We start from the raw sequence: 24,866 nt of genomic DNA on the forward strand, positions 1-24,866 counted from the left end.
CCTTTAATATTGAGACGTTCTTTAAAAAAAATCACCTAAGTAGGAACAGCAGCATTCAGAACTTGGTAATATCAGGATGTAGGATGGGATATAAATCTAACCTTAATGACAAACGGGGAAAAAACGGAGAATACATTAGATAGGATGAAGAAAGAAAAATACTCAGAGCCACAGCTCATACTACTTGTCAGACATAGAGAACGGATACTGTATACTTGTTTTTAGGGTGGGATAGGAGTGGGGTGGCTTTTTATTTTGGGGGGGAAATTCCTTGTTAGAAAAAAGTTTGGTCCAAATCGAATGTTAAGTACCCTATTTATAGAATGTTATAAGAATCCTATAAATTAAAATGGTCAATTTGGGTGCAATCAATTCGCTCAATTTCTCAGAGATCAAATTAGATTTAAAAATAATACAGTTGCAGGAATGCTAATCTTATCTTTTCTTAACTACATAAATGATTTCAGAACAATCTGAAATGGTGGGTGTCATGGCTTGCTGAAATGACATGGAACAACCCCACAGTGAGTCATGCAGGATCCCTTGAGAAGGCGGCATTGGTATCACAGCTCAGATGATTATGTTTATTGAGAATTTCAAGTAGACTCACCCTATTGTCTTCCGAAAGATGGCGTCATTCTAACGAGACTGCATTGCAATGAGCCATCTATCGTGCAAATCGTAGCGCTAATCTTTAACAATAAAGATTCCTCTGCATCCGCATAAAAGTATGATCTGGGATTTAGAAATAACTGCATTCTCGCATTGACACGCTATGAACCAGCTGGCAGATTCAATGGCTATCTGAAACCATGCACAAGTCTGTCAGCTGATCAAACTTGTTGTATTTAGCAGAACACAGCTTACTGACATAAATGTGCTAGCTTGTTTAAATGGCCCTTACGGTAGCTAGTTAGCCAGCATGCTAATAAAGTTGAACTGCACAAAATTATGGGACTGTTCTCATAATTTAGCTCATTTGGCTTCTTAATTCAGCCAGTGAGACTAGCTCAGCAAACAACCAAGCTAGCTATTATTTCATACGTAATAAATACTGCTTCCTCAACCACAAAACTCCTTATCTTGATGTAGAATTTGGTAGTTAAGAAAACGTAAAAATTGCCTACAGGTTTATAGTTTTGTTAAGATTAAGGTTTGTTAGACGAAGTCACTTTGTAACATTTTCTAATGTTATGCAGCATATTGTTGCCAAATTACTTTTGATCTATCCAATAAAAGTTTGCAAGTTATCAGACAGATTGGTCCAGAGAGAACTGTTGCGCTATCTGGCGTAAGACACTGGACTCACCCTGGTGTATCTGTTGAAGCTCTCTAGAATGTCCCAGTCCCAGACTCTGTATTTAGTTTCCTGAGTGAATCTGTACAGGTAGAACAGACTCTCCACTGTTTGTGGTCTCAGGAAGTTGTGTCTGTCTGCAGGCTGCGTGAGAAAAGACATGCAAACACACATAGGGTCTCTGAAATTGCACCCTATTGTCTATTTAGTGCATTACTTTTAAGCAATAGGGTGCCATTTAAAAATCAACAATACACATTGACAGTCTTGTGAAAAGTGTTATGAAATGTAATGTCAAGTAATATTTTAAGTTGAATTGAATTGTCTTAATGTTGCTGGACCCCCAGGAAGAGTAGCTTCTGCCTTGGAAGCAGCTAATGAGGTTCCTTAATAAATACAAATGCTTATCAAGAGGACAGACAACCAGAACCAGCAGCATACCACCCTGTATCCCACTGCTGGCTTGCTTATGAAGCTAAGTAGGGCTGGTCCCTGGATGAGAGACCAGATGCTGCTGGAAGGGGTGTTGGAGGGCCAGTAGGGGCCACCCTTTCCTCTGGTATAAAAATAATTATACCCCAGGGCAGTGATTGGGGCATCTCAGTGCTACAGGCGACTTTCGGGTGGGATGTTAAACGGGTGTCCTGACTCTCTGTGGTCACTAAAGTTCCCATGGCACTTATTGTAAGAGTAGGGGTGTTAACCTCAGTGTCCTGGCTAAATTCCCAATCTGGCCCTCATACCATCATGGTCTCCTAATCATCCCCAGCTTACAATTGGCTCATTCATCCCCTGTAATTATTCCCCGTGTCGTTGCTGTAAATGACCATGTGTTTTCAGTCAACTTACCTGGTAAAATAAAATGGTCCAATTCACACTTATCAAGGGAACATCCCTGGTTATGCCTTTGATCTATGAGACTCACTAAACACACTTAGTTTGTAAATGGTGTTGAGGTGTGCCCCTGGTTATCGGTACATAAAAAATTAAATGGTGCTGTCTGGTTTGCTTAATATAAGGAATTTTAAATGATTTATACTTTTTAAAATACTTTATGATTTCATTAGATTTACTTTTGATACTTAAGTATATATAAAAACAAATGCTTTTACTCAAGTAGTATTTTACTGGGAGACTTTAACTTTTTTTAAGGTATCTCTACTTTTACTCAAGTACGACAATTTGGTACTTTTCCCACCACTGTTGAAGAACTCTTTGTTGAAGCGTTTGTCACCCCTGATATAGTCTCTCACTCACCATTTTAGTGTTGAAGCGGTTGTGGTTGAGCTCCCCTATGAAGGTCAGCTTGCTGGGGCCCGTGGTTCTCGGGAGGTGCTTCTTTACCCCTCCACTGTCTCTAGGTAGTCCTCCAACAGACTGAGCATAACACACCCATACATCTCTATTAGTATATCTGTAATGCTGCAAGACAAGTCTCCTCAACTCGAATGTGATCATGTGATCTGATTGAACCAAATATACAGTAGAATGCAACATTTCTTTAACTCCCAGGTTTAAGAAATCAAGGGAATAAGCAAGAAATCTGGAATCCTCCAACCAGGATATCCAGGAATTTGCAAACAGAATAGAAAGGTGCCAACTCTGGTTCAGTCTTCCCTCTCTGTATCCACTGTTTGAGCAGGTACTCGTAGTAGCTGTCTGCCCAGGCCCCCAGGGTGAACTCTGCTTTGTGGCTGAACACGCCGCTGTTGGTGTTGATGAACATTGTCACCAGGCTGTCATGTTTCCCTGGCAGCTTATGGATCAGCCTCATCACCTCATTCACCACCTCCTAGGGAGGCATAGGCAGGTTGATAAAGACTTTATTATTAGAGCACACAGTAGAAAAACATTTTGCAAAGGAAAACTTCTTCTCAAGTTCAAACCTATGCAATAATGAGTTAAACTCCTCTAACTTCAATCTATGCGGTCAGACAGATATTTTGTGTCCAGAAATTACAGATTGAACCAACGTTGGTTTTTCAATGGGGGTCATCCGTTGACAGATAATGGAGATCATTGTCTGTCAAAAAACACAATATGTCTTCATAGTTGACTTGAATTGTTGACAGACGTAGCCTGCACCCAGAAAACACAACATGACCCACAGGAGGCACAGAGCACCTCTCTCTGGCCTCACCTGGTACTGAGGGTCGTCGGTAAGACGCCTGAGCTCTCTGAACTCCAACTGGACACTGGTGACCTTGGCCAGGGTGCTGTCGGACATTCAGCGAGGTGTGTGGGCCGTGCACTTCCCAATGTTCACATCAGAGAAGGGGATCTTGGAGGGGGTTTTGAAGGCAGGGATCAACCTCAACCCAATATCTTTCTACAACAGTCATTACTAAATTAGCTAATGGAATTAGGTACTTGTCTGACTTATTCATTCTTAAAGGGAAGAGAAGAGCATTTATCCTGCTTTGATAATAGTGTCAGTCGTGAGAAACAGTGAACAGGGGAATTAAAGTGTGAAGCAAGAGACGGAGGTATAGTCAGAGGTAAAGACCTTACTCTTGTCTAGTAGCCCTGTGACAATCTGTCCTAGCCTTCCTTCCCATGTCACTCACAGCCTTCTCCAGGAACATCTCATCCCCAGTCAGGTGGTAGGTGCTCAGCATGACTCCCACAATCCGGATGGTGCTCTCAAACAGGTTCACGTCCATATTCTTAGAGATCAACAACTCAGTCTCCACCCACTTTCCTCGCCTCCTCAAACGTTGCATATGAGAGAGAGAAACAGACCTTTTCTATGGAATATATAGATATTCCATAGAAAATCAGGCTTTTCCAGCTACAATAGTAATTTACAACATTAACAATGTCTACACTGTATCTCTGATCAATTTGATGTTATTTTAATGGACGAAAAATGTGCTTTTCTTTCAAAAACAAGGACATTTCTAAGTGACCCCAAACTTTTGAAAGGTAGTGCATATTTGTGAAGCCAAAAACACAACTGTTCAAGCTATGGAGTGGGTAAGGATGTACAGTATGGTTGAGGGTATGAGATGGTGCGTGTGGCAGAGACTTACCTCGTGCCAGTGGGGCAGCGTCCTCAGGGTTGATTAGTACAGCGGGCACAGCTGCATCCTTCTCATGTGCAGAGGGTGGGCGTTCTGTAGCCTGGTCCGCCTCGATCATGGCACCTCGCAAACTACCTGCATGAAACAAGCAACACACAAATTATAAAGGATATGAAACTGTAAACAAATAGTAAGAACAGTATTACAGCAGAATGGCCCTGATTGGTCAAGAGATTAATTCAATATCAAATGTGGTTAATCATGACAATATGTGAAGTAAACAGAGAGGTCTGCTTTCTTGGGGACCTGAATATCGACTGGTTTTTCATCAAGCTGTCCACTCAAGAGGAAGCTTTTCACTGTAACCAGTGCCTGTAATCTGGTTTAGGTTACTAATCAACCTAGCAGGGTGTTCACAAACGCCACAGGAACAAGATCATCCACATGTATCAATCACATGTTTACTATTACTGTAGAACTTTGTTCTAAAACTGTATCCGTACCCATTGGATGCAGTGATCTCAATATAGTAAAAACTGTATGGTTGAAAGAGATGGGGCAAAAGAAGTGGCTTATAAGTCTGGCTGCACATCAGACTGGCTGATTCACTGCAAATTGAGAAATGATGTGACTAACCTCAACAACAACAACAAGAAACTGTAATATGAAGCCAAGATCAATTAAATAAAGAATGATGGAAAAAGCACTTTGGAGTACTTTAAATGAAATTATGGGCAGAAAGACAAATTCAACTCCTTTCATCGAATCAAGTGGCTCAATCATCACAAAACCGTTTGATGTTAATGATTACTTAATGGGCAAAGGGGGCAAATTTAGGCAGAAAATGCCAACAGTGAGCCATCGTACTCAAGCATAAAAAATCTAATCATGAAAGAAAAGCATTGCAAGTTTGAATTTTGTAAAGTTAGTGTAGGAGAGGTGGACAAATTATTGTTATCAATCAATAATGACAAACCACCATTGACAAGTTAAATTGAAAGCTCCTGAGGATGGTAGCTGGCTCTATAGACACTCCTATCTGTCGTATCTTTAATCTGAGCCTTGAGGAAAGTCTTTGTCCTCAAGCCTGGAGGGAAGCAAAAGTCATTCCGCTACCCAAGAGAGTGGTAAAGCAAGCTTTTACTGGTTCTAACAGAAAACTGCCAGCTCTTAGCAACCTGTTGGAAACATTGTGTTTGACCAAATACAATGCTATTTCGCTGTCAACAAATTAACAACAGACTGCTTACAGAGAAGGGCACTCAACATGTATTGCACTGAATTCACAGAAATACTCATTATAAATGTTGATGAAAATTCTAGTGTTATGCATGGAACTTTAGATACACTTCTCCTAAATGCAACCGCTGTGTCAGATTTCTAAAAAACTTTACGGAAAAAGCATAATCTGAGAACGGCGCTCAGAGCCCAAACCAGCCAGAGAAATATCCACTATGTTGGGTAGTCAACATTATTCATAAATAGCATTATAAATATTCACTTACCTTTGATGATCTTCATCAGAATACACTCCCAGGAATCGCAGTTCCACAATAAATGCTTGTTTTGTTTGATAATGTCCATCATTTATGTCCATTTATGTCCAATAGGTTATTTTGTTAGGGCGTTTGGTAAACAAATCCAAAAGAGTGATCTGGTCCAGTCGGACGAAACGTTCAAAAAGTTATATTACAGGGTCGAAGAAACTTGTCAAACTAAGTATAGAATCAATCTTTAGGATGTTTTTATCATAAAAGTTCAATAATGTTCCAACCCGGAGAATTTCATTGTCTGTAGAAAAGCCATGGAACGAGAGCTAACTCTCTCGTGACCGCGCGTGATGAGGCTGTGACACTCTGCCAGACTACTGACTCAAAGAGCTCTCATCCGGTCCCACCTCACATTTCTAAAGAAGGTTGACATCTAGTGGAAGCCTTAGGAAGTGCATCTTGACCCATATCCCACGGTGTATTCGATAGGGCCAAGTTCAAAAACTACAAAACCTCAGATTTCCAGATTTTCTCAGGTTTTTGCCTACCATATGAGTTCTGTTATACTCACAGACATCGTTCAAACTGTTTTAGAAACTTCCGAGTGTTTTCTATCCAATACTACTAATAATAAGCATATATTAGCATCTGGGACTGAGTAGGAGGCACTCTGGGCACAAAAGTGAAAAGTGAAAATGCTGCACCCTATCCCAAAGAAGTTTTAATAAAGCCATGGAGTCACTGAAAGAAGCACATGAGCTTTCTACCAATTCGGCTCGAACATGTGGAATTAATAGAGATACTTAGCTGCAAAAAGACTGGGTACATGAGCACATTGATAGAATTTGTACTTTGGCTTTGATGGCAGGTTCGAAACCTGTGATCAAAACGACAATTGTAGGGGTTGTGGATGAAATAGAGCAATATGTTTTGAGAGTGGAATATAAATCCACTCACTTCGCAGACGTGTGAGGGGTTAATAGGACCACAGGGAAGTCACTAACTATAGTTTCAAAGGCCAAGGTAAGAAAGAAATGTAGCGAAAAAACATCAAACGCGTAGGGAGTCCCACATCTAAAACAGGGAGCTATCGGACTTTGGAAGAATGTGTGTAAGTAGGAATGGAACCTTCTGCATTCGGAGGAAATGCCGCTATGCAAGTGGGTGCATTTTTCGGTTTGATCAATAGTGGTTCATAGAGATTACAGTTTCTATGTGAAGGAAGACATATGAGATCACATCTTACCTAACTTTTTAGTGGAGGCCAGGGATCAAATATTGCGGATTCCTTATGATGAGAAATTGGCTAAATTTGCACAGGAATACGTATTTTGGGTTGAAGAATCTAGGCAAAATGCCAGGGGGATGGATTCTAAACTCCTTGTAAACTCAGAAAGCCTTGGGTTTTTTTTGATCACGAGACATTTTATGTGGTTTTATTCCGAAATATATTTCTAGAATGTACGAAAAGGTGGAGGGGTAACAATTAGCAAAGGGGTTACTAAATCTAAAATTAACTTAGAATGCTTTTTAGATTTACAATTATCATGTTTGATTTATAATTAATACTTTTGGATTGCTGATTACAATATAGCATATTGAATGCCAACGAAATGTAAACCTTCTTTTCCAGAAGGGGAGGTTTCATTATCTCTCGTTGAAATGTCCCCAGAGACTGTGGTATTGGGGAGAGCAGTAAGTGATATTTGGCAGATTTAAATATAAATGTATCTGGATTAGGCCATATACGGAGTTCCAGATAAGTAAGGCCTGTTCATGTGTGTTTTTGATTTACGGTTCACCAGCACGCACGCACAATTTAACAGTTACGAATATGCATTAGTGGTGTTGATACAGTGGGATGTATTTTGGATGGGGTCTTTTCAAATCAGTTTTAAATTGGGTCTGCAGAAAGATGGAAATGTTTGGAAGGTTTTGAAATGGTTTCTGAAGGACAGGGAAAGAAAAGGGAGAGGAAATATTTAATGGTGTCGAATGCCCTGTATCCTGACTTTCTGGTGAGGTCTGATCAATCTCACTAGAAATGATAGAAACAGATTGGGGTTTAATTATAAAATGAATGAGAAACACCAGTTTCTGTTCTATTTTTCCATTACTTTGTGAGATATTATTATTTCCTTATGGGGAATAATTATCAATAATTCTAAGTTCATTGGTTATTTGAATTTGTTTATTTTTTATTTGACATGTTGTTTTTGAATCACGATGTGAATCATGTGTTCGAAGGGAAATGACCAATTCCCTGGGATCTTTGGTCTTTGGTTAAATATACAAATGTACTTTGTTCAGTCTGCATGTAGAAGGACAAATATTAAATAGGGATGACAGTTACTCCAAATGGATTGTGATATGTGAATTGTTGATTTTCCATTTGGGTTTTTGTTTTGATACAAATTTCACCGGATTGGGATACTGGAGTGTGGGATTCTGCGAGGGGTTATGGTGCTAACTTCCTGATCTGGTAACTCTTCCGAGAGGTCGACAGTAAAATAAGGGAGTATGAACAAATTTTGAAAATGGTTTTAGCAGTAACAGTATGTTGTTATGCTCTTTGACATGTGTCATAGAGATAATGTTATTAAGAAAAGGTTAATGTAATAATTTGTCAAATAGTCCATGCTTGTCTGGATTTCCTGAAACAGAAATGAATTAAACTGTTGTTCTGATCTGTGCTTTTTTGAGGTTATCATGGAAGGTGACGTCAGATCGTGTCTTAAGAAAGGCATTGATGTTTATGTGAAAAGATTGTGCTTTTTTCATAAATGCACTTAAATCATCACCCGTTTGGCGAAGTTGAAGTAGGCTGTGATTCGATGATAAATTAACAGGCACCGGATTGATTATATGCAACGCAGGACAAGCTAGTTAACCTAGTAATATAATCAACCATGTGTAGTTAACTAGTGATTATGTGAAGATTGTTGTTTTAATTGTTTTTTTAATAAGATACTTTAATGCTAGCAACTTACCTTGGCTCCTTGCAACCACAAGGTTCTTTTGATGCTGCACTCGCGTAACAGCTTGTCAACCTGCCACGCAGTCTCCTCGTGGATTGCAATGTAATCGGCCATAATCGGCATCAAAAAAGGCAGATTACCGATTGTTATGAAAACTTGAAATTGTCCCTAATTAATCGGCCATGCCGTTTAATCGGTTGACCTCAAGTTCTGAGTAATCTCAAGAGGATGTAGCATTGATTATGGATACGCACTTGCCAATCAGGTGACATACCTATCAGGTGACAATGGGGGAGATAGGGTACAAAGTGAAAATTACTTGGCTTGGGAACACCTCTTGGAACCTGGGGCAGGAAAGGGGAAGACTGGGCGAAAGCATGAGGAGGCTTTTTAGGGCTTTCATTTTTGGGGAATCCATCAGAAAAGTATCCTGGAGGCAGGTGAAGAGAGATTGGGAATTGTCATGGTCTCAGACTGATTTTCATGCACATATAATTATGCATAGCTTACCACATTGTTAACACTGTTTTGTTTTGCGTGTCTTTTTGTTGCTTTCCAAGTCTTATGCTATCACTCTCTTAGGAACCAGAAGGAGAAAGTGGAGAAAGTAAAAGCAGCTCCAGCTGGAAGGGAGAAAGCCAACAGCTTCAGCTGGAATGGCATTCTGTTGTGTGATGAGAGATGGTAATAAGAGTGTACATATAGAACAGAGGCCATAAGCCTAACGGTGAATGTTAATCAGGTTTTTTTGTTTGTTCATGTTTTATTATTATTGTTATTGTTTGTCCAATTCTAAGTCATTTCCAAGTGAATGTAATGTTGAACAGTGTGGAGTTAAAATGTTCAAAACGGTGGACTTTTAGATTATGGGTTAAACTTGGAACATTGTTATACTCAGAAATATCGTATCTAAGGAGTGATAGAGACTGGTTTCAGAGGTTAATGGTTATCTGTAGGAGCCAGATGGCTTTGGAATGTGTTGCGTGGACGGGAGGAAGTCGCAAGCTTGCTATAGGGGATCTGTGGATTAGTCAAATGAGTGGTTGAGGTCAGGTCAGATCCCCTTAAGGGAGAAATTACGGTTTTATACACTATTACCCTCTTCCTGTCGAACCATAATTGATGTAAGGATTGGAGAGAAGGAGGAGCGCCTAAATTGGAGTATATATACTTGTGAGTATATATAATTGGAGTATATATACTCTAATGTGAAACATGTAAAGTGTGGTGTACTGAAGGGCAGCTCTCTAGGTCCTCTACTCTTTTCTTTTTTTTTACCAATGACCTGACACTGGCATTAAACAAAGCATGTGTGTCCATGTATGCTGATGATTCAACCATATATACATCAGCAACCACAGCTAAGGAAGTCACTAAAACTTCCCCTATTAAATAGAGACATTATTGCATGGAGCTTGGTTCCATCTCATATTGCTCAAATGAACAGAAAACCTGGTTTAAAAAAACAGATAAAGCAACGCCTCTCCCTTATTTGACCTAGATTGTTTGTTTGTATGTATTGATGGGCTACATGTGCCTTTTTTAAATTGATGTAATTCTGTCCTTGAGCTGTTTTTGTCTATTTATGTTCTGTATTAAGTCATGTTTCATGTTTTGTGTGGACCACAGGAAGAGTAGCTGCTGCTTTCGCAACAGCTAATGGGGATCCTAATAAAATACCAAATAGGGTTTTACCTGACAAGCGGCTTCTCTCCTTGCTCTTCCTCTTCAGCTTTCTCCACTGGTTCTTTTTCAGCTAGTTTTACCAATGAATCGGATACATTCCCCTTCTTCTGCAGGCTTGGAGGTCCTCTCTTGTTTGGGAATGGTCTCTTCTATGTAGGTAAACACAGTTAATTACAATAGATTACAGTATGTTCTGACAAAGGCGCTGAAGGACAGCCAAAACAGTTGCTTCACTGTCTGTTCTTGGACCCAGAATCACGTGAATGTTTGGTAGGTTTAATTAAACATAAAACCAATCGAAACTGATCATTTACTACAATAGCCAGACTGGTCCTGACCTTGGCTACGGATTTGGGTAGAGAAGGGACTTTTGGCCTTTGGGCTTCTGGTATGAGTCCTGGAACCACTGCTGGACCCAGCTCTGGGCCGACAGCCACACCCGCCAGGCCAACAGCTGGACCTCCAGCTGGGCCGACGGTTGACCCCTGTGGGGACAGGTTTCAGGCCTCTTTCCCTGTCTCCATCCCAGTTATCCCTTACAGCCCTGTCCAACATGCCTAAGCGCACATAAACACACGACGACACAGAAATCAATACATAGCAATACAAAGCACATGACCCTGCGCTTTGTACTCTCTGTGGTCACTAAAGATCCCATGGCATTTATCGTAAGAGTAGGGGTGTTAACTCCGGTGTCCTCCCAATCTGGCCCTCATGCCATCATGGCGATCTAATCATCCCTAGCTTCCAAGTGGCTAATTCATCCCCCTTCTCTCCCAGTGGAGTGTGGGAAAGGAGAACTACCTCTTCATTGCTCTGAGAACCTGAGGTAGGAGAGCAATCCACATATCAGCAGCAGAGCTAGCAGGAAGAGGATGAGACTGCGCTGCAGCCGAGACAGCTGCTTCCACTTCTATAGAGAAGAGGAAAAGAAGCACTCAAAAGCAATCTCTCAATTCAAATGACAGTAGGACCCCGGATAATTTCCCCATACCAGATCACCATTAAAGAGGGACAAAAGCTTTTGACAGACTCTGTGATAGCTATTGTGTTACTAGCCTGGTACAACTCCAACATCTCTAGATGGTTGATTTTCCACTAGCTCACAAACTGATCTAACCAGGGTGAGAGCAAGCAGTGAGGATTGAGGGATGGTCTCTCTTGGGAGACAACAAAAATAGCTAGAGGCACAACAAGCTACACTCAGACTGGCCACCTACCATAATTAACATCTGTGCTGAGCCACAAATGCCTATGTGAGCAATTATCAGTGAACCATGATGAAAAACAATGCATCATTGTCTCAAGAGAGGCTTTGTCACTGGAATCTATCCAAATAAAACAATACCCAAGAAGATGTAGCCTAGTCTGCCCTATACAAATGAAAACTTCTCCTCACATTTATGACACTATGCTTTTGCATATTGCCTGGGGCCGTATGTCTCAAGCCTCTCTGAGTATAAGTTCTGATTTAGGATCAGTTTAGCCTTTTAGATCACCCTGAATAAGATTCAACAGACAGGGGGTCACTCTTACTTTGAGTCGCTTGATACATATGGCCCCCATTCACAGTACTGTTGTGAGCGTTTTGACAGGTGTGTGGCTGTGGGACAGTGGTCACCAACCTTTTCTGAGTCAAAATGCAAGCTAAGATATACCGCTCAATTTTTTCTTTAATAATGGATGGACTCCCTATGTGTGCAATAATAGTGTTTAACATGATTTTTGAATGACTACCTCATCTCTGTACCCCACACACATGAATGTGGAAAGTAGGGGTGCTGCAGCACCCCATGAAAAACCACATTTTCAGATCAAGCATAAATTGGCGGACCAATATATCCATCTGTAGCATGGGCAATATTTGCATTATTTGTAAATATTTTTTAATTCACAAAAGTAGTGCACTGGGCCTTTACTAGTCCTGTATTAACAGACCGATATAGCCGCCTGTAGCATGGCCATTAAGCAATGGGCCTTTAGTAGTGCTGTATTAGCAGACCGATATAGCCGTGGGCAAAATAAAAATAGTGGCATCCCCACCCCAAAACATTTTCCGGCGGCTATGCCCAAACATACAATTATCTGTAAGGTCCTCACTCGAGCAGTATCTTTCAAACACAGATTCAACCAAAGACTAGAGGTTTTCCAAATGGAAAACTTTGGACGGTCTTTCAATAAACCCAGACAATACAAAGGTACAGGTGTTTCATGGCTGCGATAGGAGAAAACTGAGGATGTACATTATAATTACTCCACAATACTAACCTAATTGACAGAGTGAAAAGAAGGAAGCTTGTACAGAATAAAAATATTCCAAAACATGCATCCTGTTTGCAACGAGGTACTTAAGTAACATAAACAAAATGTGGCAAAGCAATTAACTTTTTGTCTTGAATACAAAGTGTTTTGTTTGGGGAAAATCCAATACAACACATTACTGAGTACCACTCTACATATGTTCAAGCATAGTGCTGCTTTGCATCATGTTATGGGTATGCTCGTTACGTAATGGGGAGTCTTTCAGGATAAAAAAAATTGAATGGAGCTAAGCACAGGCAAAATCCTAGAGGAAAACCTGGTAGATGTACTCACTTTAAAGCAGGAAAATAACCTAAAACACAAGTCCAAATCTACAATGGAGTTCCTTACCATGAAGACAGTGAATGTCTTACAGTTTATACCTCAAATTTACTTAACCTGTTGAGTGTAGGGGGCAGTATTTTGATGTTTGGATGAAAAATGTACCCAAGTGAAACTGCCTATTTATCAGGCCCAGAATCTAGAATATGCATATAATTGTCGGATTAGGATAGAAAACACTCTAAAGTTTCCAAAACTGTCAAAACATTGTCTGTGAGTATAACAGAATTGGCGAACACCTGAGGAAAATCCACCAGGAAGTGCTGTTTTTCCTGAAACCTCTCTGTTTCATTGCATGCCTTCCCTCCATTTAAAGGGATATCAACCAGATTCCTTTTCCTACGGCTTCCACATGGTGTGAACAGTCTTTAGACATAGTTTCATGCTTTTATTTAAAAAAAATTGCGAGAACGATCACATCGCGTCAGTGGATGGCTGGGTGCCAGCAGAGTTTTGCATGCGCAACAGCTTGGAGCAGACATTTTCTCTCTATTGAAAAAGCTACGGTCAGGTTGAAATATTATCGATTATTTATTGTAAAAACAACCTGAGGATTGATTATAAAAAAAGTTTGACATGTTTCTACGAACTTTACAGATACTATTTGGAATTTTCCTCTGCCCGTCATGACCTACACGAGCCTGTGGATTTCTGAACAAAATACGCCAACCAAATGGAGGTTTTTGGATATAAAAATAATTTTATCAAACAAAAGGAAGATTTATTATGTAACTGGGAGTCTTGTGAGTGCAAACATCCAAAGATCATCAAAGGTAAGCGATTCATTTTATTGCTTTTCTGACTTCCGTGACCAATCTACTTTTCTGCTAGCTGTTTGTAATGTTTTGTCTGCTGAGAGAGATCCTAACATAAACGCTTGGATAGCTTTTGCTTTTTAAAAATCTGACATGCCAGGTGGATTAACAACAAGCTAAGATGTGTTTTGCTATATTGCACTTGTGATTTCATGAAAATGTAATATTTTTAGTAATTTAATATGAATTTGTCGCTCTGCAATTCAGCGGATGTTGACGAAAATGATCCCGCTAACGGGATGGGTGCGCCAAGAAGTTAACAATCTATGGCAAGACCTGACAATGGTTGTCTAGCAATGATCACAACCAATTTGACAAAGCTTGAAGAATTTTGAAAATAATAAATGGGCAAATGTTGCACAATACAGGTGTGGAAAGCTCTTAGAGACTTACTGTATAGTACACAGAAAGACTAACAGCTGTAATCACTGACAAAGGTGCCTCTACAAAGACAAAGTATTGTCTTAGGGGTGTGTATACTTATGTAAATGAGATATTTCTGTATTTCATTTTCAATAAATTTGCTAACATTTCTAAAAACATGTACAAATCTGTCGTCCTGCCCCTGAACAGGCAGTTAACCCACTGTTCCTAGACCGTCATTGAAAATAAGAATTTGTTCTTAACTGACTTGCCTAATTAAATAAAAGTAAAATAAAAATATATAAAAATATTGGGCTAAATTGGTTTGTCACATTGGACCTCCCTTGTCCTGTATATTCATCCAATCACAGTTTAGTGTAAACACGCCAATTCCTGCAAAGTAATTTCTGTTATTGTTCGGTCGGTTTGGCATATCAAGGAAATATGGATAAACATGCAAAAAAGACTGTGCAGCTACAACAAACAATGTGAAGCAAAAAAAGATGTGGGTGAAGCCCGTCAGTGGTGACTCACAGAAAGCTTTCTGTACTTTATGCGTCAGGAATTCTCAACTGGCCAAGAAGGGGAGAATGACCTAACTCAGCATGCATCCACAGAAATGCACAAGGCCACTCTAGCTAAAGGTGCTAGCAATATCAGTGCATTCTTCGTGACGCTACTGTGGAAACTGACATAATTGGAAGACACCTCTCCGTTTACCAGTTATTGAGCAGTGCCAACAATCGCATTCTGAAAGCTAATTGCCCAGCTCACATAGCTCATATTGCCTGCAAGCACACCTGCGATCAGCTGTCAGTCGATATTGAGACAATTGTTTTACAGATCTGCAGCCACTTCCCGAAGAGAGGAACTGCGTGCATTTTCTTGCCTTTGTTGACATTGAGTGGCGTGAAATTCTGTGACATGTTTGCACACGATGGCTCTCTCTTCATCCAGCTGACGATCGTCTCCAGCAAAGCTGGCCAGCTCTTACATCATACTTCAGGTCCCTTAGGTAGACCTGTCCCGTGGCACTGAATAGTATTCTTGAGTTTGAAGAAAAAAACGGAAGCTGCTGAGATTCATCTGTGCTTTTTCCACAAAGTGGGTGTGTTTTTGACCAACCCGTAAAAAAGCTGGAGGAAACAACGCTCTGCAACACAGATGTTTACGAGGAAGACCAAAATGTAAGATGCTTCAGCTGAAACAGGAAAGTTTTTTTCTGATACCAGACCAAGCAGCTGATGGACAAACAATTGTCAGCACAAAGGTCCAAGCAGCAACAGGACTTTGAAGTTCTATGACACTGTCATTACATACATTGACAAGTGGTTTGATTTTTCACCAGAACATGTATTGGTGAAACTGATCGGCCTCTATGAGGATCTCTCCTTCACTGACATAGAGCAGGTGGTTGCCCTCAAAATGACAGAGACAGTCAGTATGAACCAACTCTATGAAGAGTGTTGTGCTAGCCAGGAGGAAATACAGAAAGCCTGACAGGATACCACAAAATCCACCCATGAGAAGTAGGCAGTTTTCCAAAACCTAGGAAAAGCCAACTTGATCAACATGTTCAGGATTGTCTCATTTGTCCTCAGTGTGCCAGGCACAAATGCCTTTGTAGAGAGGATTTTCTGTCTCATGACCATTAAATGGTCAGACTCAAGAAACCGATGTAGCACAGAGCTGATCAAAAATGAACTTCAAATATCTGGGAACTGTGACTCTGGCTATGCAAGAGGAGAAAGGAAAGGACTGCTTGAATCAGTCAAGAGCATCAAAAAATATGTAGACTTTGTGAGTGACTCATGCCCCTTTTCCTCTTTTGCATTTGAAAAGTTCTTTGCTGTAAAAGATCCAAATTGTGATTTCTTTGATAATTTATTTTGGAGGTATATTCACATAAGTTTACATAATGATATAGTTTTAGTAAAGCTATAGGCTAAATGGAATATACAAATGTTTTGCCTTTCCAATTGAATAAGAATACACAACACCTTACCCCGGTGGCACCGTGCACTGGCACTAGACCTTTTGTCCCTTATTTGGTAGTGAGAAAGTTGGCAACCCTACCTACAACCGAATATATTTGCTCCTTGCTAGCTATCCAATTGTTGACTTGTAACGCTACTTTTGAGAATTGATCCACATTTCTCGCAAGTGAAGAGAGAATAACTTTAATTTTCCCAAGTAACATGGCAAGCTTGTTAGCTAACATTCTCTTTTTTACTTTTCGTTTGCTTCCAAACAGTGGACGGTTTTGAAAAAGACCAACGTTTAGCTACATTCGGGTGCCCAGTGTAGTAGATTTTACAAACCTCAACTGCTGAAAATGGTAGTTTAGCAGCAGTTGCATCCTCGTAAACACAACTCACCAGTGACAGTTCAGTGTGGGTCACATGACTCGAGGCCGCGTCATATATGCGTCAATCTATGCCCATACTTTCTGAGATTGAACAAAGCACAAGCTAGTCTTGGAAGTCCTAGACCTAGAGCAACTGAAACATTGTTTCCATTGTGGGAGGCAACCGGTCTACCTATGGAGATTAATCATCATTAACCTTTTTACATCAAGAAACCGTTTCTTTTGAATAAACCCATGGTCTTTTGGGCTATAGCTGATACAATATGAAAGTACAGAATACTGTTATGTGATTTTTTTTATTTAGCTAATACATTTCTCTGAATGAGATGCTGAATTATACACAGGTATAAACATGTCCAGTATATAATTTCCTGACAATAATAACATAAAATCAAATGATGAGATTTTTTACAAAACAAAAACTAAAAAAGCACCAATGATCAGTCTCAGCCAGCTAAGGCAATCATGTTGAATGTTGATGTTAGGCTACTAATTGGATATGTTTAGGATACCAAAAATGTTTGATAAATGAATAATACATTGACTTTCTAATAAACCCTGAACATTGTTCCTGAGAAATCAAATGTTATCTGTCACATGCACCGAAGACAACCTTACCGTGAAATAATTACACCTACCTATCCCCCCTACCTATCAGAGATCCAAGTGTGTTCGGAGACAACATTTAGAGAATAAGCCTTCTACTACAAAGGACACTGTGTCTACCCTTTTACCAAACATTTATATCAGCAATGCTTGGAAAGTTCTTTCTGGAGTTTGTAATGGAAGGTGGCTACTGATTTGGGGTTGAGTACTTATAAGATGTAACATAGTACATATTCCTTTATGCAAGCTACTGCATGCTAAGACTGAACGCTCCCTGAGACCTTCCTGAATTCCCTGTTCGTTGGCTGGCCGTTACACATAGAGACAGACCACTACAGCACTGAATTGTTCTGTGACTGAAAATATTAAATGCACTGCTCTCAATGGCCCATATTCACAGTCTCAGAGTAGGAGGGCTGATCGAGGATCAGGCCCCTAAATCCATATAATTATGATCTAATAGGCTAAACTGATCCTTGATCAGCACTCCTACACTAAAATGTTTTGTGAACACAGGCCAATGAAACCACCTCTTCAGCAATCCTAGCTTTGCTGAGCAGCTACAGTGTATGATGCCTTTCTTTGAGCCTCAGCACTTAGTTTGTTGAACAAAGAGAGGACTCGGAAAGCGATTGCTCAGTGCTAAAGCAGGAGAGCCAGCAGCCCAACATAATGCCCCTTTATTAGAACACCTAAAACAGATTTAAAACACATCAAAAGAGTTATGTTTTTAATAATACACATCACGTAGTGTGCACATCAGTGTCTGTGTTGAATATCAAGACTGTACCTGAGACCGTACCATAAGAATGAGCTGAAACAAGCACTGACAGTATGCGGTACATCTTTTTTTACAAATAAGAAATAGGCCAGTAACAGAACATGTCAAGCATGAATGAAATAAGGTTTCTTGCCCCAATCACTGCCAAAAGGGAGGGAATAGGTTCATTACAAGAGATCTAAAGAATCTAAAGAAACAAGATCAACAACTCAACAGCAGGTTTTTTGGCCTCCTCAAGTACAAGCAGTGGTTTCTCAGTAAGCACCTTTTGAAAGGTCAGTGATGACCCATAAGACAACATTAGTCGTGTCCAAATAGAACACATTGTTGACCGCTTGAATCCACTGCATCAGATAAAAAACAGACCATTCTGGCATAGGACTGTTCATACAGATGTAGGATCTAATTTGAGCCAGTTTGCTACCAGCAGGAAAAGAATCCTGCATCAACAGGAAATGTGAATTATTATGTGGATTGTAATTAATGGACATTTTTTTTAGGGGTTGATACATTTGTTTTGTTACGGCAAATAAAGTCTGACATTTTCAAATGGAAATTACAAACTTTAGAAGCCTTTTTAAACATGGAATACACTATACGTGTGCATGTCCTGCTGTGCAGAAAAATGATCAGCAACAAAAGAGTGATTAAATATCTGTATACAGAATAAGTTGTTGGCTGTAATGGAACGCTTTACAGCATCATAAACTGCTGTTCTAAAATGTTTTGGAAAAAAAGTCTAAATAACCATTACATATAGAAATCAAAACAACATTATATAAATTATTCATTACGCAACAAATGTCTCTGTAAACAAAAATACAATGGTCCGAAAGAATTTGAGCCTGTGGAAGTTGATGCCCTCTCAAAGAGTAATTTATGTGGAGCCAGTTGACAAGAGAATTGATCGATGTTCTCCAACAAATATATCACATGGAAAGAGGAGTGATGCCCTCCCAAAATGGTGGAGCGATTCCCTTTGTCCTCTTGTTCTCTAGATGTATTGGGGTCCTGAACACAGGCTCTTATCCTGGCTCTGTGAGTCCAAGCAAGTGGAAAAGGAGCAATAAGGGCCCCCTCTCTCCCTCTCTAGCTGAAACAGATGGGCCCGACGGTGAAGCCAAATTCATGTGTGAAGTTTCCACCCCCGAAGACAGCCACATCTCTCACAGGAAGCAGGTTGAGGTCCTCAAATTCAAACACAGACTCCCGCGGCTCCAGCGAATCCACCTCTTCTCCAGGCTGTTCCAGCATAAACACAGAAACACAGTGAATCAGAAATAGTTGAATCAGTAACACATTTGAATCAGTAACAAAGTTGAATCAGTAACACAATTGAATCAGTAACACAGTTGAATCAGTAACACAGTTGAATCAGTAACACAGTTGGCCTGGGATAAGCATCAGAAATCCTGCAAACAGATGTCTTTCATGCTTGATTTGCAGATATTGTATCTCTTTAATGATACAGTTACTTTAACAATGGGTGAAATATTTAAATAACTGTTTGTCTATTGCATCAAAATCAATGTACCATGCAGTCTTTAAGTGCTCCCAAGAAACTCTGCCTCCTTGTGTCTGCCAGGAACTTGACCTCTCTGTCTGTGTGACCCAGCCTGTGTCCCGGGTGGCATGAGTAGATGATCCTTTGCACGGCTTTCCAACTCTGCAACCTCAGGAAACGCATCTGAACCACATTGGCCCCTGGGTAATAGAACTGCCAGTGGCCAGGGGAGACGGAGTGGTTGTTTGTGAACAATTATGCTGTATAGCTCTGCTATGATAGTCTGAGAGACACCAGTACAAATTGAAAACAGCCAATTGATGCATTTTTTATTGAATTGAAGTAACTATGAATTGGCATGTTCAGAGAATAGTTGACAGAGGAGAGAGAGTATGACAGGCTGAGGAAGAGCGTGCATCAAAGAGGAGAATGAGAGAGTGATAGAGAATGATATCATGAAAGAGATAACAGTAAACCTGAAATCCTTGTTCCTGCTTGCTGAGCCATTGGAATGAGCTGTTTGTCTCTGAATCCTTTAGCCAGGCCTTCATGGTCATCTACAGGTATAAACAATTCTGATTATGTATGAGTATGGGTATTAAGTATGAATATGATTGTGGACATTAGGTTTCAATTGTCAGACACACAATGCTTGATGTCTTGAGTTCTAAAACGTTGACACTGATATCTGGAGGCAAATCACTTAAAAATGTGTCTGTTCACAGTCCTTGATATTAGCATTTAGCTCAAAGGCAAAACAATCTATTGGATTCCTGTCATAAATAGATTTGTTCTCCGCTAGTCCAGACAGTATCTCATTATTCTGTAGCCACCTGCCGTATTTGGTATTGCAGGAGCATCCCCACTGAGGGATAAATAGAGAGGTGTGAGGGTGAGAGGTGAGGTGTGTGGGGTACTGATGATGTTGTTGTCTACCTGGGCGTCTCGGGGGTGAAGGCAGGTCTGTGCGGGTGTGCCAGAGAAGTTGCAGTAGACTAGGAGAGCATCATTGGGGCTGCCCTGGTTGGGGTCAATATAATACATCCCTGTACAGACACACAGCAACCATAACCTCAGAGTTAGTGTACCCTCATCCTGACCTGAAAAGCTCCTGTATATTCACTAGTTTTCAAATTAGTGAATAGGGACACATTCTCTAGCGTGCACTTCTCTAGGGACATATTCTCTAGGGACATATTCTCTAGGGACACATTCTCTTGCGGGTACTTCTCTAGGGACACATTCTTTAGGGACACATTCTCTAGGGACACATTCTCTAGCGGGTACTTCTCTAGGGACACATTCTTTAGGGACACATTCTCTAGGGACACATTCTCTAGCGGGTACTTCTCTAGGGACACATTCTTTAGGGACACATTCTCTAGTGATTACTTATACGTTGAAAGGCCCAGCAGTTCTAAATCAAATCAAATTGTATTTGTCACATGCACCGAATACAACAGGTATAGATAGACCTTACTGTGAAATGCTGGCTTACTTAAGACATTTTTTATTAAATAAACTAAATTAAAAATTAAAAGTAACACAATAAAATAACAATAAATAGGCTACACTGTATATACAGGGGGTACAGGTTAGTCAAGGTAATTTGCACATGTAAGTCGGAGTAAAGTTACTATGCATTGATAATAAACAGTGAGTAGCAAGGCAAGGGCTGATTTCAAGGTTTTACTGCTAACCTACAAAGCATTACATGGGCTTGCTCCTACCTATCTCTCTGATTTGGTCCTGCCGTACATACCTACACGTACGCTACGGTCACAAGACGCAGGCCTCCTAATTGTCCCTAGAATTTCTAAGCAAACAGCTGGAGGCAGGGATTTCTCCTATAGAGCTCCATTTTTATGGAATGGTCTGCCTACCCATGTAAGAGACGCAAACTCGGTCTCAACCTTTAAGTCTTTACTGAAGACTCATCTTTTCAGTGTGTCATATGATTGAGTGTAGTCTGGCCCAGAAGTGGGAAGGTGAACGGAAAGGCTCTGGAGCAACAAACCACCCTTGCTGTCTCTGCCTGGCCGGTTCCCCTCTTTCCCCGGGGTTCTCTAACCCTAACCCTAACCCTCTAACCCTATTACAGGGGCTGAGTCACTGGCTTACTGGGGCTCTTTCATATCATCCCTAGGAGGGGTGCGTCACTTGAGTGGGTTGAGTCACTGATGTGATCTTCCTGTCTGGGTTGGCCCCCCCCCTTGGGTTGTGCTGTTTGGCCCTATCCGGGGGTGTCCTCGGATAGGGCTGATGTACGAAGGGCTATATAAATAAATTAGATTTGATTTTGATTTGAGTAGCAGCAGGGTAAAAACAAAGGGGGGGGGGGGGGTCAATGCAAATAGCCCGGGTGGCCATTTAATTAATTGTTCAGCGGTCTTATGGCTTTGGGGTAGACGCTGTTAAGGAGCCTTTTAGACCTAGACTTGACACTCCGGTACAGCTTGCTGTGCGGTAGCAGAGAGTACAGTCTACGACCTGGGTGATTGGAGCCTTTAACTTGGTGCGAACGTTGCCTGTAATCCATGGCTTCTGGTTGGGATATGTACATTTGGTCACTGTGGGGACGACGTCTTCGATGCACTTATTGATTCTAATTTGCATTGAAAACGTGAGAGTCCTGAGATTAGGATGCTGTGGCCATTCTTATGTGCCTTTAAATTAGCTTTGGGTTATAGATATACAGTACAGGTATAGACAGAGGGTTTCTGACCGCTGGCGTAGTCGGGGTGGCAGAGCCACAGCTCCATGCAGGTGGTGGAAGGGTGCTCCTTGCTGCCATCAGGGGGGTCTACCAGCAGCCTCAGGTCCTGGTGCAGAGAGTCCAGCAGGGTCTGGATCAGGGGATAGTTGGGCTTATCTGACAGGTACTGAAGGTCCTATAATGGTGATGAGAATGATATGATCATTATGGAGTTATTCCTTCCACCAGTTCATCTAATGGCCTATTACATCTGCATCCCAAAAGTAGTGGACTAGGTAGGGAATACAGTTTGATACACAGACCTACTTGCTGATCATAAATGACTTGCCTTGAGTTGAGTAAGGGTCATGTTTACTGAGGGTCCTGGAAGTCCTGGGAGTCCAGGTGCCCCCTGAAACAAACGCAACAAAAGAGTGGGACTAGGGTTAGAAAATTCCAGTAACTTTCCCAAAGTTCCCAGGTTTTCCAGAAATTCTGGTTGGAATAATGCTACAATCAGGTGGTAATGTGCAGGAAATCGGGGAATCTTCCAAGCAGGATTTCTGGAAAACCTGGGAATTTTGGAAAAGTAACCGGAATTTTGCAACCTTAAGTGCTGTGTAATGGATGCAATGGTATTGAGTCTCTGTGGTCAATGGACCAATGCGTATGAAATCAGTGTCACTTACCGGCAGGCCCCTTGTCCCAGGTTGCCCAGGAAATCCCTCAAAGCCTTTCAAACCCTATGGAAATACAGCCCATAATGCGATGAGAGTAGACTTATACCATTCCATACTTGCAATGGCATATTCAAATGTAATTTGATAAGGAAATGCAGACTTCCTATTACTTTCCTTTGTATCTTCCAGTGTGATGACTTGATGTGGTTGTGAATGTTTTCTTTTAATCTAGACACTGTGAGACACAACTCTACATGGGGTTTGGTTTTGAAAGAAGATAATGTGTGTATGATTTGAAAAGACGAGAAAATAAGATGTTATATCATACCTTCTCGCCAAACAAACCCTACAGATAAAGAGAGAATAAAAGGAGATGAGTTTGAATATCAGTTCTGAAGCACACTGCTCTGCACTAACAGCTGTTTCAATCTTTCAATGCCCTCTTATTCACTACATTACGATCACATTAGCCACAGCTTCACTGCTTTTAGAGGCGAGGCAATGGCGTCTTCAATGGCCACAAGTTGAAAAGAGTAATCATCTACAGCTAAACCCGGAGAGAATGGCATAATGGCAGGACAGTCTGGTGATAATAAGGAAATGGACTTGAGTTAACAGAGTCTTGCTTATTAAGACAGTCTGCAATTAAAATGGAATTCAAGACATTATCCTAATCGTCATAATAACGCCTCGATGAAGCATGCATAGTCTTCATCTTGATGGTTAATAGACAGGGGGGTTGTTAAGCTACGTGGCTGAAAGATGAACTTTGTGCTCGTTTGTCCTCGCAAGAACTACGATTTCCCGTCGGCTGTGCCCCAAATGGCACCCTATTCTATACTGCAGTACATAAGGAATAGAGGGCCATTTGGGCGGCAGTGAGTGTTGTGCCAGTAATCAAAATGTCACCGGTTCGAATCCCCGAGCCAACTAGGTGAAAAATCTGTTGATGTGCCCTTGAGCAAGGCACTTAACCCTATTTGCTCCTGTAAGTCACTCTGGATAAGTGTGTCTGCTAAATGACTGAAATATCAAATGTGGGAAGATTTAAAAGGACCTGAGAAAATATTTCTGAGATTATCCAGAAGGGGGACTTACGGGTAGTCCTGGCATCCCAGGTGTTCCTCTTGGCCCAGACGGTCCAATATTCCCCTGGTGGGAAATAATAGATAATGAAACGTCAATGAAAAGTTATCAATCAATCTTTTCAGAAAGTAAAAGGAATCAAAACTCTGATTGATCAGTTTAGATTGAATGAGCCTCATCATGGCTTTTGGCAATTGTTACTAGTGGATATGGTGTTATCATAGAGAGTTCTTGCTATAGATGTTTTGAGAGGAACAGTGTGTTTTACCTGATCTCCCTTTGGGCCCACCTGTCCTGGCACCCCAACAGGACCCAGACTACCCTGTAAAACATAAAGTTAGTCAGTCTGTCTGTCCTGGCACCCCAACAGGACCCAGACTACCCTGTAAAACATAAAGTTAGTCAGTCTGTCTGTCCTGGCACCCCAACAGGACCCAGACTACTCTGTAAAACATAAAGTTAGCCAGTCTGTCTGTCCTGGCACCCCAACAGGACCCAGACTACCCTGTAAAACATAAAGTTAGTCAGTCTGTCTGTCCTGGCACCCCAACAGGACCCAGACTACTCTGTAAAACATAAAGTTAGCCAGTCTGTCTGTCCTGGCACCCCAACAGGACCCAGACTACTCTGTAAAACATAAAGTTAGCCAGTCTGTCTGTCCTGGCACCCCAACAGGACCCTGATTACCTTGTAAAACTTACTTCTGTCACAGCCCATCTACTATTTACAGCAGAGTATTTTAGGAAACGTCATATTTCTAGATTGTTGCCAAACCTGTCAGTAGGTCGTTTTTCTATGGTGTTAAAACTGACACCAGGGCTCGTTTGTAGTGTCTCAGATTAAGAGTGCTG

At 40.9% G+C, this 24,866-nt stretch overlaps 1 protein-coding gene, 1 long non-coding RNA gene and 1 pseudogene across 2 annotated transcripts; all 3 read right to left on the minus strand.

Annotated features, from left to right (window-relative positions):
* Nucleotides 1-1,282: 1,282 nt before the first annotated feature.
* Nucleotides 1,283-11,029, minus strand: LOC116356526 (endoplasmic reticulum mannosyl-oligosaccharide 1,2-alpha-mannosidase-like; annotated as a pseudogene).
* A 5,928-nt stretch (nucleotides 11,030-16,957) lies between these two features.
* Nucleotides 16,958-22,439, minus strand: LOC116356607 (collagen alpha-1(II) chain-like). The gene is made up of 5 exons (XM_031803038.1): nucleotides 22,280-22,439; nucleotides 20,491-20,600; nucleotides 20,031-20,111; nucleotides 19,585-19,767; nucleotides 16,958-19,292 (listed from the first exon to the last, which is right to left on the minus strand). The coding sequence occupies exons 1-5, from the start codon at nucleotides 22,314-22,316 to the stop codon at nucleotides 19,140-19,142; spliced, it is 564 nt and encodes a 187-aa protein (XP_031658898.1). The 5' UTR covers nucleotides 22,317-22,439; the 3' UTR covers nucleotides 16,958-19,139.
* A 171-nt stretch (nucleotides 22,440-22,610) lies between these two features.
* LOC116356555 (uncharacterized) lies at nucleotides 22,611-24,718 on the minus strand. The gene is made up of 5 exons (XR_004204953.1): nucleotides 24,284-24,718; nucleotides 24,028-24,081; nucleotides 23,258-23,275; nucleotides 22,939-22,992; nucleotides 22,611-22,661 (listed from the first exon to the last, which is right to left on the minus strand). It is a non-coding gene; the product is annotated as an uncharacterized LOC116356555 (long non-coding RNA).
* Nucleotides 24,719-24,866: the final 148 nt, after the last annotated feature.

This window comes from Oncorhynchus kisutch, linkage group LG23 (assembly GCF_002021735.2).
Source record: "Oncorhynchus kisutch isolate 150728-3 linkage group LG23, Okis_V2, whole genome shotgun sequence".
Classification (NCBI taxonomy): Eukaryota; Metazoa; Chordata; class Actinopteri; order Salmoniformes; family Salmonidae; genus Oncorhynchus; species Oncorhynchus kisutch.

What these genes read in the sequence shown, in the direction of transcription:
- LOC116356607 (XM_031803038.1), bottom strand. Translation starts at nt 22,316, where the DNA reads ATGGAGCTGTGGCTCTGCCACCCCGACTACGCCAGCG. An exon ending in TTCACCCCCGAGACGCCCAG is followed by an intron (nt 20,112 to 20,490) that starts GTAGACAACAAC and finishes TTATACCTGTAG; the next exon opens with ATGACCATGAAGGCCTGGCT. An exon ending in AGCAGGAACAAGGATTTCAG is followed by an intron (nt 19,768 to 20,030) that starts GTTTACTGTTAT and finishes GGCCACTGGCAG; the next exon opens with TTCTATTACCCAGGGGCCAA.